Genomic DNA, 18148 nt, shown 5'->3' with positions numbered 1-18148 from the left:
AAAAAGTAAATGTCTCTATCCCAGGGGTCAGCAACCTTTACTATCAAAAGAGACATTTTAGGCAACAACAAAAAAAAAGTCTGTGGAGCTGCAAAACATTTGAGCATTGTGATGAAGGTAACACAGTTTATAGTCTAAGTATAGAGTATATAAGTCTAATGCAGTGAGGGCCAAAGAGACAATGTACTACGGAGTATTAGGGCCACATTCAGGGGAAAAAAATCAGATTTACAGAATAAAGTCGTAATATTACGAGAAAAAAATCTTAACATTACGAGAATAAAGTGGTAATATTACGAGAATAAAGTCATAACTTTACTAAAAAAGAAGTCGTAATATTAGGAGAATAAAGTCGTAACTTTACGAGAAAAAAAGAAAATAACACGTAAAATTACTACTTTATAATATTATGACTTTATTCTCATAATACTATAACTTTTTTTCACTTAAACTTATGACTTTATTCTCATAATATTATGACTTTATCCTCGAAATCTCAGATTTCTTTTTTTCCCTCAATGTGGCCCTAATACAAAGCGTCTCGAGATAACTTCTGTTATGATTTTATGCTATATAAAAATAAATTGAATTGAATAATCCGTCGTGCCATAGACCTACAACAATGATAAATAAAATTGAAAATGTAAACAAAAAATCAGTTGTTCATTTCCACAAATTTTTAAAAAAATCCACAGGGAGCCACTGGAGAGGAGCTAAAGAGCCGCATGTGGCTCCGGAGCCGCAGGTTGCAGACCCCTGCTCTATCCCATAACACTGACCCAATAGATTCTGCAGCCACTACTGCAGCTCATTGGACTGAAAGAGGAAGTTTAAGGAGGATGTGTCTAAAAGAAACCATATGTGTCATGAAACGAGCCATAGGGCCAGTTTCCTGGCCACCGTCACTAACGGTCAGAGAGGAAACACCTGAGCCACAGGCTTTTGTTGCGTGACAACGGATATAATGCTTTATTAGCAAGGGGGAAGGAAGAGGTTGCAGATACAAGGAACCCATCTGGAAGTTGTTTATCACTCCCTCCTTCGCAATATAGATTTGACATTTGTGAAAGGTATAGCACATGCAGTGTATATAACATTCACAGCATCTCCTCCAATCTGAAGATGTCCAGTAAAACTATATGAGGCCTGTTTTACCACGAAATGATTGTGTTGCTGAAAGGAAAAGGAAGGAAGGAAGGACATTTAAGGGAAACTCCTTAAATAATCCAAACAACTACAATATTTACATTATGAAAATGTAATCTATTTTATTCTGTTCTCTATATGTCCCTGCAGCATTAGGTGAATTCACAGAAAAGCCCAACGGGGTGTCAAGCATTGGCCGAGCATTGAATGTAATCTTGTCTAGTTTTTTGATCGGACAGTTCCAGATTTGATTTAGGCACATTTCTTTCATGCCTGCTTGTGTTTAGACAACATATAGACTTTGAGAATTTTGGCTCCTTTATAAAAACTGAAACTCTGTTATTGTATTGACATTTACATCAAACAATTTCAAAAGACACCGAGCTTTATAATGCAAAAATACATGTCAGACTCTATAATGTCCAGTTCAGGGTTACGTAATGCGTCTATGGATGTTAATAATTAACCGTTTAACTGTTAACCAACATTAAGCATTTTAACCAATTAACTCTATCGGTTAAAATACACTGCAGCTGGCGCACAGCTTCATGCGAGGCAAAAATCTTGTCGGTTAACGGTTAATAATCGGTTAACGAGGATCGGTTATTGGTTAAGAAAATTTTTCAAAATTAGCATCCCTAAATGCATCACATACATGACAAAATCCAATTGTATTTTTTCCTGCCAGTTGCTTTCTGTCCAGCGAAGACCTTTAGCTGACAGTCAGGACACCGGGCGCCCTCTGACCTACTTCTGTCATCTGGAAGTTTTCATATCAGGCCTGATGTTGGTGATGCATCCCAGATGGAAGGACAGAAGCAAAGAGAAGGAGAAATAGATGGAAGTAGATCTAATTCAGATTCCAAAAGCAATGAAACAGGCTTGTTTGACTTAACTGCTCATAGAGACTAAGAGACTTGTGTGTTTTATTTGGTTATCCTTTATTGTCATATCAGCACTTTGAATATTAATAGACTTCTCTGCTATGTTCGTACAGCAGATTTATAACTCTTTGTTTGTTCAGTGTCAATTTTACTGCAGCTAAAGAACTTCTTTCATGGATATGGTATAACCAACCAACCAACACAGCAGCATATTGAGCTGACCAACTATTGGGCATTAAACCATCTCTAATGGGCTCATTTTCAAAGCAGTTCCATAATCTAACAGGTAACTAAGTATCTATCTAGCCAAGAAAGTACCTAACTATTCACTAACACATTCACTAACCATTGAATAACACATTCACAAACACATTCTCAATTACATACATACAGTCTTTTCAAAATCAACGTTCGTCCTCGCGGGAAACAACTTAGTTAGGTTTAGGAAAAGATTGTGGTTTGGGTTAGAATAACTCAGAAGGTGGCGTGACTTAAGTACAGAAGTTAGGGGACAAATAAATCAATGTTTCTTGGTGAAAGCCTGGTATTTTCTTTACCCACCCAACCACCCCGACCTCCTCCCTATGCAGCGTTTGTAGTTGTTTTAAACTTCCTGGTTCACAATTAAATGGATTAAAACCTACGTATTGATTTCATGGGATGTAAATGAATTACTATTTTTCGCAGCAATAGCTACAAACGGTGTATGAGAACAGCTTGAAAACATAACGATCACAAATTCATGCAGAAATTAAATATAGTATTTGCAGACATAAATGAATCTCATATACAGCTAGATTTAAAGGTGCAGTGTGTAGGATCTGGCGGTATCTAGCAGTGAGGTTGCAGATTGCAACCAAATGAAACTTCTCCCGTGTGCCAAGCATGTAGGAGAACTATATTTGGCCGATGTGAAAATGTGAACGGTCCTATCTAGAGCCAGTGTATGTTTGGTTTGTCCATTCTGGGCTACTATAGAAACGTGGCAGCCGGCTCCATGAAGAGGACCCGCTCCATATGTAGATATAAAAGGCTCATTCTAAGGTAATGAAAACACAACGATTCTTATTTTCAGGTGATTATACACTAAAGAAAACACTTATTAATATTATATTCCATTTCTACCAATAGATCCCCTAAATGTTACACACTGTTCCTTTTTAAATCAGCCCATTTGAGTGTGAAGACCCTGCACTTTGTATCTTTATCAGTCAGGAGTGATATGATGACACATTGGTCTAATGTAACGTTTAGCAGGCTGCTTTATGATTCGGAACAATTTAATCCCAAATGTGACCTCCAACCTGCAGCTGCTTCTCCTGCATGTGTCCGCTTCCTCCCAGCTGTCAGCATGTGCACATACTGGATTAGGAAGTGTCTCCTCAGATCACTCAGCACTGAAACATACATGCACCAGCAGCAACTGTCCAACTCTCTTTCTATATATATATATATATACATACATACACACTACACTACACTGTAGTATTATCTTCTTTATGTAACTCAGTGAGTGTTATGACTTGTTTGGTTATCCTCATGTTTTTGTGTTCAGGCCAAAAATGAATTAAACTACCAAAAATAGACGAAGCTTGTCCTTGCAATGAAACCACTCTATGATATGATGACGTGCTGTGTTTTTATCATAGATCTCATTCCAACACACACACACACACACACACACACACACACACACACACACAATGCCAGTGTTTTGGCTGTAAACAGAAACTGCTACATATGCCTCCTGTCTGGACAAAATAACAGAAGATTAAATTTAAACTGAGGTTTGGGAAACAATGAAATTACTCTTTTGTCTAAGAGTAAAACTATCCTCTGCTATATGTCAGTTCGGCTGCTTTTTCAGCATCCCAAACAACGCTCTGGGTTGGAAATCTTAAAAAGAAAGTTTGTACTTTGCCACCACTAGTTGCATGTGGGTCCCGTTGCACCATATTTGCAACATGTATACTGTGATTTGTAGTATGAGATATTTTCACTGATCAAACAGACAACATACGAGCTCTGTATAGGACTCGCACATTTATATGCAATTTGCAAGCGACAATCATTTGTGATGCTGCCAGTATTTGTGCTGTTTGCGTAGGCAGCGCTTTTGAGTGATAGATAAATTTTTAGGAATGAATTCACCTGCTCAGGTCCATCAGTGCAAACTGAGAGGTAATCGTGACAAGGGGTGTAAGAAAATATTGATGCACAAAACACATTTTGTGATGTATCGATTCTCAACAACACTGTATTGATTTCTAATTAATAGTTTACATGCAAAGATGTGTGGCAGACAGTGGTTCATTTTGTGTTGTGGTTTTGTTACAGGGACTGTGATAAATGCAAATGCAGATCCCACTGTTCTGATTGCATAAAAACTTAAACTTATTTTACTCAGATTTCATACATATGGTGGTGTGTTCTTTATACTATGACAGTTTTCCCAAAATTAGATTGAAAAAAACGCAATATATCGCCACAATATATTGAACTGTAACTCATGTATCATGATACGTATCATACCATCACATTCTTGCCAATACACAGCCCTACTTGTGACTTCAGGACTAGTCAACCTTGTTTAAAGTTCATGTTAATTATGCATCAGGTCTATTAATGGTCTTCCTGTGCATGTAAGAGCAGTTATCCCTTGATGTTGTGTCACTTCTCTGTACTGTAATGTTGAGAATAATTGAATAGAAGATCACTTAAGAGAAACAGGACCTGGCACTGTGGTGATGCAATGTCTTCCAGTTAATGTAATAACAGTCATTCCTAAACTGTTAAATATCAGGTTCCTAACGTCTTTTATGTTATACTGTTACATAAACCAGCAACTATTCACGCTTCACACAAGGAGACTGATGAATGATAATGGAAAGAATATGAGGAATCCAATAACTTGAGTTATTGCTTTATTACTCCGTACTTTCTATTACATCATCAGCCAGACATATTCAATTCCTGTGGCTCAGAGGGTAGAGCAGGTCGTCTTAACACTCGACACTTAACCCCAAATTGCTTCTGAAGGCTGTGCCATTGGTGTGTGAATATTTACATTAGATCCTGATTGGCAAAGTTGGCAACTTGCATGGCAGCCTCTGTCATCAGTGTATGAATGTGTGAGTGGGTGAATGCTGACATGTAGTGTAAAGCGCTTTGAGTGGTCGGAAGACTAGAATAGCGCTATATAAATGCAAGTCCATTTACCATTTACGAGGTGGCAATAGGCTAGTCAAACAGCAGAAAGTTAATATGCAACATTTTCGTGATTCATTAATTGTTTAAGTAATTTTTTAAGCTAAAATGCAAACCATTCCACTGGTCCCAGCTCCAGAAATGTGAGAATTTTCTGGTTTTCTTACGTTAGTAAATTGAATATCTTTGGGATTTTGACCGTTGGTTGGACAAAAGATAACATTTTTGGCTCTGAGAGGCTGCAATGGGCAACAAACTGAATTTTCTGACATTTTATAGACCAATTAATCAAATCAATATACTAACAATTAATCGATAAATCAAGAAAATAATTGGCAGATTATTCGGTAATAAAAATGATTGTTAGTTGCAGCCCTATTAATTTTAATTTTAGAAGACATTACATTATCCAGCAATGAAAGGAAGGAAGGTAGGAAAGAGGAGAGGAAGGAATACAGAAAATATAATCCACCTGCATTGTTTAAATGTGAGAGGAAATGTACTAAGGACATGCTTTTTGTGATTATTTTTTTCTTATTCTACTCTATTACCATTAATTTCTCTTTATAAATAGAGTTCACACTTTTTACCTACAACTGTTAAAAAATAATGATGTATTGGAGGTTATGAACCCAGCAATGACAAAATGACTGCATTACCAGTTGCTAAGCTTAACAATAACTACATCTTCTGTACTGTACATGGCTTTAATGCACTGTTATGTTTATACAGCCAATATGTATTGATTATTGATCTTTTGATATGAACATAGTTTTTTACTGTATGTCTCTTTTTAAGCAGACTTAATAGTCTTTGTCTGCCAAAAACATTGGTTCGCTCCCACCTAAAGGTCGGGATGTGTCAGCACAGGACCTACAGTAATTTGTGTTAAAAGTAGCTTTTTCAGGGCATCCTGGTGACCTATAGGTTAAAGGTGTTGACCATGAACTGCCTGTCTTGGGTTTGAATCTGGCCGGTGGCCTCAGTTGCATGTCATTTCTGGTACATGCATGCATGTCATGTTGTCACATCTCTACTGTCAATTCTCAAATCAAGGCATAAAAAAAGTTGCGTTTCCATTGCATTGTGTGGCACAGTGTGGAAGCAATTTGTGATGCTTTTTTTAGGGTTATCAAAGTTAACAAGATAATAACGCGTTCATGAAAATTTGTTTTAACGCCACTAATTTCTTTAATGCATTAATACAATCGATCTTCTGGAGGTTGTAGCGGGCACAGTTTTAAAGCTAGAGTGAAGATAGTGGCATCATATGAAACTAGAAAACCTAAAAAATTATATCATAGTAGCTTGTCATGAAGGAGGTTTAATAACGCTCCAAACTTGACCTCTGACCTCAAGATATGTGAATGAAATGGGTTCTATGGGTACCCACGAGTCTCCCCTTTACAGACATGCCCACTTGATAATGATAATCACATGCAGTTTGGGGCAAGTAATAGTCAAGTCAGCACACTGACACACTGACAGCTGTTGTTGCCTGTTGCACTGCAGTTTGCCATGTTATGATTTAAGCCTATTTTTTATGCTAAATGCAGTACCTGTGAGGGTTTCTGGACAATATTTGTAATTGTTTTGTGTTGTTAAATGATCCAATAATACATACACATACATTTGCATAAATACTTGACAAATATCCCTATAAGGTACATTTTGAACAGATAACAAATGTGTGAATCATTTGCGATGAATCATGATTAATCATGGACAATCGTGCGATTAATCGTGATTAAATATTTCAATCGATTGAAAGCCCTTAGTGGCAGAGAGACAGTTTTGAGTCAAACATCCTCACATTACACATCAGTCTAATTTTATATTTTTTGGGCTTTTCACCTTTTTAAAAAAATCTAATTGTATGAATTTTAGGCATTTTATTATAATGTCAACTAATTAAGGTTATAGACGTTCAGGGATATGGAACATACAGTATATCCTTTGAGCAGAAATTAAAAACAATCTACAGTAACTGTATGTTGATGCCCTGCTTGAATAATATCTCCCACAATGAAGCTAATTTGTGAGGGAATTTGATGTGTGGGTTTTTATCTCCAAACTGAGTTAGTCATAGTCTTTTTGAGTCATCCAGTCCTTCCGTGTGAAGAAGACACGAGCCAGACAACCACTAATGATGGATAACAAGCTGTGAATGATCGGTGTCACTTTTATGGCCAGGAATGACCTGACAGTGAAACACCTGGTTAAATACATGAAAGTGTTGAAGTGTGTCAGAAACGTAACTCCCCTTAGACTTTGTGCATCATTTTATGTTGCAACATTTAGATGTTGTTTTTACTTGTCCTTTGCTAAGCTTTGTGTTGGTCATATAATGTGGCATCATTTTGGGACTACAGTTTTGGGGATTCTGTTTCACATTGAAAATAATAATAAAAAGTTAGGATTGTGTTAATCTTTTTTCACTACATTACATGCATTTTTTTTTATAAACTTATAGGGATAAATAGGAGTATACACAAATTCTTTTTACCAACACAAACCTGTCCGGCCTTGTCAGTGTTTGGGTATATGGTTTTTGTTATTATAAATCTGGAAAAATAAAATGTTGGATCAAAAATAATTAAATTTTTACCAAAAAACTCCCTGTGCTAAATAATCATAAACTTACTGTGCTAAATATTACTCTTGACATAGTGTCCAAATGTAATGAATGATGTCAATGTCTAATAATGTATGTAAGTAGAAATTATTATCTTGAAAAAGTAGCATTCCAGCATTCTAGTTATTGAGACACATTGTTGTTGGATGTAATCACTGATTAACTCTCCCATTGACCTAAATGTTTGAACAGCTAGGGACCCAGTAGTGACAATAAAATAAAAGCTTGTGTAATGTGTTTATTTCAGATTGCCCTGTACCCTAGACAAAATATGAATTGTGTATCATGCTGCCATCTAGTGAGACGTCTACATAAGTGCAGATACTGTTGGAACATAGTATCATAGTATAGTTGTGACTATGTAATACTTTCAAGGGTGTAACTTTATATCGACTGGTTCCTAATGTGCAGTGGTAGAGGAACTGTTCAGATAATTTACTTAAGTACAAATTCGTAGTTATTAGTACCACACTCTAAAAATACTCCATTACAAGTAAATTATGTTATTCAGTGGTGTGACTGGCGGACTATGCAAAGGATGTTTAGTGAAGTTGACAAAGCTATCAAAAGAAACAGATTCGTCTCTGCTTATGAACGTTTTAGAAAACGCCTTGTTTTTGATGATATTTCGACTGGCCCGCAGACTGCTCTCCTTCCTTCCATGTGTAGCCCGAAAATCATCAGACATGTCCACTACTAATAACAAATGGTAGGTTGTGTGTATTCCTTTACAATTATATATTGTGTGTATATTTTATTCTCGTTTTTAAATACAAATGTTGATGTCTTTTAGATGTCAAACTGTGCACCTGGGTCGATGAGGAGACGCAAGATGGATTTTCAGAAAGTATCCTGTCGGCCACCCCGACTGTAATAGACCTGACTGGATCTCAAGATGAAATTGCTGTGGATGGACCTGTGGACCTGATGTCCACACCAGCTGTGATAGACTTGACTGGATCTCAAGGTGAACTAGCTGTGGGTGAACATTTTGCTACATGCCCAGCTAACCCTCATGAGGAACCGCGCCTATCCAAAAAGGGTCTGGATGTGATAAAAGACTTTTTGAGGAGATGTCTCAAGGATGCTGCATGTGAGGTGGCCAAAAAACAGTGTAATGGCTGTGAAATTGACCATCCAGGCCAGCTCCAACACACATGTTTATTTAACCACTATGAGGTCTTGGACCGTTATTATGCAGAAATATGTGACATAGTGTTCTACACTACTCTGGGAACTACACTACAGCACCTTTTGTTACGAATTACATATAGTGTGCATTCAGAGGAGAAACTTCTCGGTGCAGCTGAAATCACGAAGCTGGAACTGTATGAAGAATTTTCTCATGTAAAAGATCAGTTGGACATTGAATTAGAGGAGCCCGTGCACGAGTATGAGTCACACATGCGCCATGCATATAATATATGGCTTGTCAGAAAATTAGCAGTATCAAAAAGTATGACTTACATGTTCATTTATTGTGTGCCCTCCAAGCCATATAAAAAAATCATAGCATCATATGTTGAAAAAAAACATGGTATAGTATGTCGAAAAAAAGTCATAGTATAGTATGCCATTTTTATATTTTACAGTTATGGCCACAGAATCTCTTTCCATTTCCTTACCCTCATATTTTGAGTGTAATGCATTTTCCAAGAAAAACACAAACAAACGCACAAAAAAACAAAGACAAATATGAATTTGACTGATAACATTATTTTTATTTGTTTTTATTAAACAATATAAAAATATTATTGTTGTTATGAATTATTTTGGCTATGATAATTGCCCCAATAGTATGATAGTATGTTGAATAAAAAGTCAAAAAATAGTCATAGTATAGTATGTCGGAAAAAAAAACATGGCATAGTATGTAAAAAAAAAAGTCATAATATAGTATGTCAAAAAAAAAGTCATAGTATATTATGTTGAATGAAATGTCATAGTATAGTGTGTCAAAAAAGTCATATTATAGTGTGTCAAAGAAGTCATAGTATAGTGTGTCAAAAAAAAGTAATAGTATAATATGTAAAAAAAAAAGTCATTGTATATTATGTCGAAAAAAAAGTCCTAAAGTATGTTGAAAAAGTCATAGTTTAGTACGTTGAAAGAAAATTCATAGTATAGTATGTAAAAAAAAAAAAAGTTAAGTATGTTGATAAAAAGTCACAGTATAGTATGTCGCAAAAAATTCATAGTATAGTATGTCGGAAATAGGCGAAAAAAGTCATGGTATAGTGTGTCGAAAAAGAATTGTAGTATAGTATGTTGAAAAAAAGTCAGCATACAGTAGTATGTAAAAAAAAAAAAGTCTTATAGTATGTCGAAAAAGTCACGGCATAATTCTGTCGTAAAAAAGTCATGTATAGTATGTAAAAAAAAAAGTTATATTGTATGTCTAAAAAAGTCACCGTATAGTAGTAATAATAATAATAATAATAATAACTTGGATTTATATAGGGCTTTGCTAGGATCCCCGGCCAGAACTCCATTGCAGTAGTCCAAACGGGAGGTGACGAAAGCATGGATGAGGGTTTCTGCCACGGAGTCAGAGAGTGATTGCCGGAGACGAGAGATGTTTTTTAGGTGGAAGAAAGCGGATTTGGTGGGATAACCTGATGTGAGACTGGAATGAGAGAGTTGGGTTCCAGGATGACACCCAGGTTGCGGACTTCTGAGGATGGGGAGAAAGAACAGCCGTCAACGTCCAGGTGTAGATCTCCAACCTTCCAGAGCAGGGCCTTGGGAGCCACAACCATGAGCTCGGTTTTGTTGCTGTTGAGTTTTAGGAAGTTAGATGACATCCAGATTTTTATTGCATGCAGGCAGTTTACAAGTGACTGTGGGGGGAGCTGGGTGGATGGTTTGGTGCTAAGATACAGTTGTGTGTCGTCAGCATATGAGTGAAAGCTGAGACCGTGGTGGCGGATGATCTGACCAAGGGGGAGCATGTAGATGGTGAAGAGGAGGGGTCCCAGCACAGAGCCTTGAGGTACACCATGGTTGAATGGGGTGGAACTGGAGTCTCTGATGGTGACAAACTGTTTTCTGTTTGTGAGGTAGTATATCTATAAGGAAAAAAAAAAAAAGCAATAAAATATGTCGAAAAATGTAAAAAAAATTATTATTCATCAGTCATATATCATTACAAACGGAATGAAAGCTTTCTGGATTGCGGTGTAAAGCAGGTGTAAAGCAGCTCTCATCTACATTTAGCAGACTGATGGATAACAAAAGCAGCCTCAGAGGTGTAGCAGATTCTAGCAGCACCCTCTCTCTTTGACACTATACACTGCTTTCCCAGCTGTCATATCCCCAGCTATGGTCTCTACCAGCCGGCACATGAACACTTCCACATTCAATTTAGAAAATATATTTACAATTTACCCATACCATACTCAATTGAAGAAATTCTAAACAATAGCAAATTTAACGAAGAACACTCTACCCACTCACCTCTCTCTTCCTTGACTACTTACGTAACAAGGTAATTGACATCAGCTTGAGTTCTGTGGCTACATTCTCAGGTGTGCACTTCATGAAAACACGCCCCCAGAAGTAGACCTCAAAGAGAGTGATTAGTAGTTCCCCAAAATAAAAGCAACAACATAACAAACATGAACTTCCTGTATTAGTCGGTTTTGTCACATTTTACACAGTCAATGTGTATGTGTGTGTCTTTTTCACCTGAGTGAGGGGGATGCTTTCCAGCTCCCTCAAACTTCTCACCCATTCCGGCAGGCTCGCCAACCACGTTGCGAGACAAGAAGTCAGCCACAGTGTTCTGGATGGAGAACTGGTATGGTTGAAGCGGAGTCAACGCTGAAGCGGTAGCAGCTTCCTGCAAGAGCCCCCTGTCACCTGACAGTATCCCAAGAGTGTCCCTGACACCCCACAGTGTGCCGACTGCATACCTGACACCCAACAGTGTTCCGATTCCTGACACATCCCAAATCCCGACAGCATGCCGCACAACATAAAAAAGTCACAGTACAGTATGTCATAAAAAAACCCCCAAAACAATACATTGTAGTAATATAGTATCATAGTATAGTGTGTCATAAAATAACATAAAAAAATAATCACGGTATACGTCATAAAAATGTAAAAGAAAAAAATAAATCATGATATACTAGTTACATTCCACCACCTCTAATGTGGGACATAATGTTGCAACAAAAAACCTGAAATAATAATAGTTTTCAGGGCTAGTACAGTATTGTACAGAACTCTACAGTACATATGATGTCTATGTGAAGCAGATATATAGTAGTTTAAGGGTATCTACTCCTTTACTCATCGAAGATTTGTGGACTTTTAAAGCACAGGCTAAACACCCTGAAATGTTTCTTTTTCCATTAAATTATTATTTTTTAGGAGGTCGGGGACAGTGCCTGTGGAAACCAGGGCCTGGGTGGTGGTGCCCATTCTTAAAAAGAGGGACCTTTTTATACATGCAAACGTTTCCACGTCAGTGACAGGAGCGAGAAGAAAGACGACACTCGATTGCTGTGGCAGATTTTAATTCTCATCTGACACTTCATAGCTGTTATAACAAATAAACTGACAGAATACGGTAAACAGCAAACGGACAGAAAAGCTCAGTTCAAAAGAATAAAAAGATAAGAAACTACACAAACAGCAATGCCAAGACTTTTAAAAAATTGACCCCCACAATGCCTTTTGAAGTCAAGTGAATCATATAATGACAACGAGTATCAGTGAGAGAAGTGCTTTCTGTTGTTGAAGCATGGTGGTGATCTATGATACGGCAAAAAGCCTTAATGTGTAGATACTGTGTAAACCAAGATCCAAGCTATGAACACCACGACGGAGTGGACGCTCGTTATTTTCAGCATTAACAGTGAGAGGAAAAATGATCTATAGGGTTTGTAATTTTTTTATATAGCAGCATTAAGTGTACTACTACTTTGTTGTTCTTACAGAGGATGGAAAAGTGACCCTTTTGGCACAAATACGTTCACCTTCTTTTTAAAATGTGACAAAATGCAGGAATGCAACACAAAGTATACCGATACAGCCAAAACAATTTCACTTGGTGATTCATGATCGAAAAAAACACTACAGTTTAATCATAGTTTCCACTTTAGCAAAAAAACAATAAAGACAAATAAACACATTGTTTATTTGATACAGATAACCAGAGCACACTTGGCAAGTAGTCACAAACTATTCCAAACACCAGGCCGTCTATCAACTTCAAATGAACAACAATGTGCAGCGGAATATAAATAATATATGAGTGCAGGAGTAAGGCCATAATCCAGACCAAATCTTCATCCTCCATCATCTGTAACCGCTTATTCTATTTAGGGTCTATTTAGGAGGGTGGGGGGGCTGGAGCCGATCCCAGCTGACATTGGGCGAAGGCGGGGTACACCTTGGACAGGTCGTCAGACTATCACAGGGCTGACACATAGAGACAGACAACCATTCACACCTACGGGCAATTTAGAGTAAACAATTAACCTGCATGTCTTTGGACTGTGGGAGGAAGCCGGAGAACTCGGAGGAAACCCACGCTAACACGGCGAGAACATGCAAACTCCACACAGAAGGGCTCCGAGCCGGATTAGAACAAATGTTTTTGTAATAATTTTCAATCATTTTGTTCAGTGTCAGTATGCATCACTTCTGCCATCTTGTGATCATCTTTGAGACTATCATGATTGAGCTGCTGATTAATCACCTATTCTTGAGCTTCAAAGTTCTTAATTGACCTTGGAAATGATTTGACAGAACAGACCCAGTTCAAGGTCCTCTTAATGCCTTTTGCTGAGGCTTTCAACCATATCACATGGTCTTCATCAGTGCAGGCTCCGCATGCTCTGTAGCTGTTATTTAATTCAACAGCACTTTTAGTACTTCTTATCCATGTTGACTTAAAAAGAAAAGCACATTTTATGCATGTCAACATATCCGTCTCCATGACAACTTAGCAAAAGCTAATTTGTTAATGATAGACGGTGCTATACAGTTAAAAGCTCTGAAAAAGCTAGAAAAGATGACCTTGAGTTGGGATTATTCTGTCAAACTTGTTTTCCTATGTATTCTCATTTACTTGCTTTCTTTAAAACATGTAAACTTAAAAGTTTTTAAAGTACATTTGAAACTTAGAAACTGTCACAATTATTTAAAAAAGGAAAAGATATTTTCAAGTTCTCATGAACACGCTGTAGTCAGCTGTGAAACAGCATCTCTTCATTGACAGTTTAACTCAAGACACAAAATGGTACAACTGAAGGCAACCAATCTTGTTTTTTTCTGCTTTGTTAGAATTTATTCAAAGAAAAAGAGAGAGAGAGAGAGAAGATGACAAAATACAATTTTCATCCAAAAGAAGAGCAACTGGATTCCCCAAAAACATTTTTACATTTGCATATTGTACCCTTGTTCTCTCCTTTTTAAAACTCTACAAATAATCAGCTTTCATGTAGCTTTTTAGTTTCAGTTTTAGTTTGAAAAATCTGGGTTGAACATGAATTGGCCTCCTTCCTGTAATGTTCTAGGACTGGTTGCTTGATATGAAAGTGGTGCTCAACCTTTTTGGTATTCAATGCCTAAAATGCCCACTCATGCTCACATTATCATTTTCTCGTCTCCCTCTCAGCCCACGACACTCGGCGAGTAGAGGCAGCATAACAGCTGCAGCTTTGAATTATTCCACAGGGACAAAAACCACCAATCACATTGATATAAACTGGATATCATTTCATTACTGGAATTATTCTATATTTTTCGCCTCAAATCCAATGAAAACACCAAAATCAACAATGAATCAATCCTACTTACAAGTATTGTCTGGGCAGCCAAAGCCTATGTGTAGTAGACCTCCATAAAAACACATCTGTAAGCTACACTGAATGACATGTTCTTTCATTACAGTGAACATGGGCACTGCAGTTTATTCCTCATATACGCCGTCCTGCTGCTGTTACTTGAACTCAAATATGTATTCATCCGCGGCTGAAAATAGTCCTAAATAACTGCACTATTACTCCTGTTTGAGTAACGTTTGCTAGAAACTGCAATGCCCATGTGTTGCTAAGCTGTTTTAAAAAAACTGTGTTGTGATGCCTTTCTGTAATTTGTGTCTTCAGTAGGAACAAATGGGCTTGGGTCTTGGGTGCGAAAATCTGAAAGTTTTGAGAGACAGACTAACACAGACGGTTGGTTTTGTTCTTTTCATGTTATTGGTTGACAAAAAATAAATAAAAATAGAATAACACCGGCCTTGTCCTTTAATCATAAACCTTCACTTGAAAGTCATTTTGTGGTCAGCTGGAGGGTTTTTACTTTCAAGCTGAGACCCACTGCTCTGTCTCATCTCAGTATGAAAGCCTATACAGTAAGTCATGAAGACAGTGTCAGGTCAGCCTCACTCCCTCCAGTCAGACATTTAAACACGAAACAACTAAAAAGCACAGTTTGGTTTGATTTCTTTGACACAATGAATAGATACAAATTTTTTCCAACAAAAAACACTCTTTGCAGTCTCAAACCCATCAAACTCACATTTCAGCGATATGATATTAACAGCATCGTCGGTACCGTGACTTTTCAAATGATGCTGTAAAGAAAAGCTAAAAGTTCAATTGTTTTTTTCCCTCAAAATACTTAAGACAAACGACACATAACACAAACGAGACCAATTAAATTCAAGTAAAAACACTCAACACTTCATCTTTCTTCAAACACATTTAAAGTCGACAAACATATCCTTTTCACTATTTCACTGTGAATTCACTTTAAATTTACTGTGAAATCGTGGTACGTCGAACAGCATCTGCTGATGTACGGATATGCTAATTGCACAATGTCTTTCAATCTTTTCCACAGCACTTGCTGTAAAACACCTGTACTGCTGTTAGAAACTATTAGAAATGCAGCGACTCTGTCCGTATCTACAGTACATACACGACATGACGAGTGCGTGATTCTCGGTTCACATTATCTACAATCCTCTACCTCAGTTATGGCTCCTCATCATCTGTCTTCTTTTAAACTCCTCTGGAGTACAGCGCTCTTCCTGCTGACCCTGTGATACGGGACATGGTGCGTCCATAAAGGTAGTGTGACCTGCTTTGCCTCCTCCTCCTCCTCTTCTTCTTCTTCCTCCTTTCTTTCCTCCTGCTGAGCTGAGTTACATCTGTCGTCCAGAGAGTCACAGAGCAGAGACTTTTACAATGTTGCTGCCAGCTGAGCTTGTTGTGGTCTGGATGCTTGGAGGAGGGTGACCCGGGGGTGGCGGCGGCCTCCTCTGTGGGGGCCCGCGGAGGCCATCGCTATCAGGGGCCAGAGCGGGGGGCGATGGGAGGCTGATGATCGCCGTGGTGATCCGGCCGCCTTTGCTGTTGATCCAGCCACTTTCATTGGTTTTCTGGTTGAGGTTCAAACGACTAGAGAAAAGGAAAAATACCGAAACTATGTACAAATTTTGAATGTTCATCTATCCAGGCTATGTGCAGAGTGCATAGAGTAATGTTTGAGATACCACTGTCTACAAGATGAAGTACATAACAGGCATACTTCTTCACCCAGACTATTCCACGAACACGTCACATTTGAGCCATTAACTAATAATTGAAAAACAAATATTCAACATACCTATATGATAAGAAAGTGAACCACTTTGTGTGCAATTTTATATTACTGTGTCATAGTTTTAATTAACATATCACGAACTGTTATTATTAATAAAGCTGCTCGGTTTACTTTTTTATTTAAAAAGTAAAAAGTTATTATGAATGCAAGTTCAGGCAACATATCATTAGCTAATAAATCTAATTTAATTTGAAAATTGATACAGAGACGAAGACTATGTCAAAATATTAACAGATGATATTGTACAATGTTTCTACAGTCCCTCCCCCCTATTGATTGTTCTGGAAATAACAGACTTTTTACCCATTTACCCCCTCCAAAAAAGGAAGTGAATGTAATTTTCTCTGAATGCACAGAGAGGTGTGCTGACATCTGTCTTATACAGGGATTTTAATTTCATTCATCATCTCCTTAATTAAAGGAGGGTAGACAAGCAGATGTTGCCTATCCTCTGACGTTCATTGAGTTAACTCACTATTCCACAGTAACCACCTTATGGGATTTTTCTCAGAAATTGTCAACCAAAAAAAAAAGATACAGTTTAATATCCAGAGTTAGGATGTTGTTTCTGAAAAAAACTACTAGTAAGGACTTTTAAATGCTTTGGAGGTGTACAGTTAACCTTGCACAGCAGCTGGATTCTTGCGATGTCACGCGAGAATCGCGGGATTAAAATGTTGCACGAAAATCCATCTTGTCAGGCTTCAAGTAATGCGTTTGTGTCCGGCAAACCAGACAACAGACCAATCAGCGTCCTCTGAGGAGCTACTGGTAGCTAGGGGTGTGGCTTATGTGTGTGAGACCTGAGACCGGTTAGCGCAAATGTTGCAATAGCATAAATTATATCAGAACTGGCGAGTACTTCTTCATTGAAAGAAGAGCAAAGTACGGAACTAGTTTCGCTTTGGTTAGTTTGATTGACAGATGGTTCATCCAATCACCTGCCAAGTGTTTTTTGAAAGTGCCTGCCCTTTTTCAAACAGTTTCCAATGACGGTTTCTCAGATGGTTATGTGTAAAAAAACATCTGACAGGGTCAGGTTAGGTGAACAGAGGATACTGGATCTCAAAACATTGGCACATAAAAGCAAAACAATCTACAACCTGAACTTACACTTTAAGTGGAAATGTTGTGAGCAGCTAAATTGTAAACTCTTTGCCCCTCACAAAGTTGTTAGAATTCAGCGAACAACCTGGATGCAAAGCCTCCCCCTTCCCTCTGCTGCTGTGTGTTTGTGCTCTCCTTTAGTTTTACCTGGTGGTGTGTAACGGTTGGCCAGCACACTGTATGTGGATGGCACTGAGCTCCTGCAGAGGGCCCTGGTGTGTTGCGATGGGATGGCTGGAGGGCAGGCTGGCGTTGGGCAGAGGAGTGTTTCTCTTTGCCCTGCGGCAACAGCAGGTACCCACAGAGCTGTCGTGGCTGGATATAGAGGGGCTGCGTGACGGGTAGGTCTGTAACGCCGACTCTAAACAGTTCTGCTCAAACATCTGCACGTCCACAAACTCATGAGCCTGGAGAGAAGAAACAGGATGGTGGTTTAAATACACAGGGAGGGTTTGGTGCAGAGAGGAGACAGACTCTGAAGTAAATAAAAGACGATGCCTTAGTGATATCATTTCTAATTTTACAAATAAATACACCAAAGAAA

General features: G+C 38.0%; 1 protein-coding gene and 1 long non-coding RNA gene across 5 annotated transcripts in view; both read right to left on the bottom strand.

Annotated features, from left to right (window-relative positions):
* Window positions 1–10336: 10336 nt before the first annotated feature.
* LOC141771628 (uncharacterized) lies at window positions 10337–12110 on the bottom strand. The gene is made up of 3 exons (XR_012594739.1): window positions 11352–12110; window positions 10790–10940; window positions 10337–10647 (listed from the first exon to the last, which is right to left on the bottom strand). It is a non-coding gene; the product is annotated as an uncharacterized LOC141771628 (long non-coding RNA).
* Window positions 12111–12192: 82 nt separating this feature from the next.
* The window catches only part of LOC141771588 (A-type voltage-gated potassium channel KCND3-like), a 118166-nt gene continuing 112210 nt past the window's right edge, over window positions 12193–18148 (bottom strand). For 2 of the 4 annotated variants that reach the window (XM_074642042.1, XM_074642034.1), the window contains 2 exons: window positions 17752–18011; window positions 12194–16292 (listed from right to left, as the gene is read on the bottom strand). In XM_074642042.1, the coding sequence (XP_074498143.1) occupies window positions 16058–16292; window positions 17752–18011 (495 nt within the window). In that variant the 3' untranslated portion in view covers window positions 12194–16057. Of the gene's footprint in view, window positions 16293–17751; window positions 18012–18148 lie in introns of all 4 variants that reach the window. The other 2 variants (XM_074642025.1, XM_074642050.1) reach the window with 2 other exon arrangements.

Source organism: Sebastes fasciatus, chromosome 1 (assembly GCF_043250625.1).
Source record: "Sebastes fasciatus isolate fSebFas1 chromosome 1, fSebFas1.pri, whole genome shotgun sequence".
NCBI lineage: Eukaryota > Metazoa > Chordata > Actinopteri > Perciformes > Sebastidae > Sebastes > Sebastes fasciatus.
The sequence above is the reverse complement of the archived record's forward strand: the minus strand, read 5'-3'. Positions and strand labels throughout refer to the sequence as shown.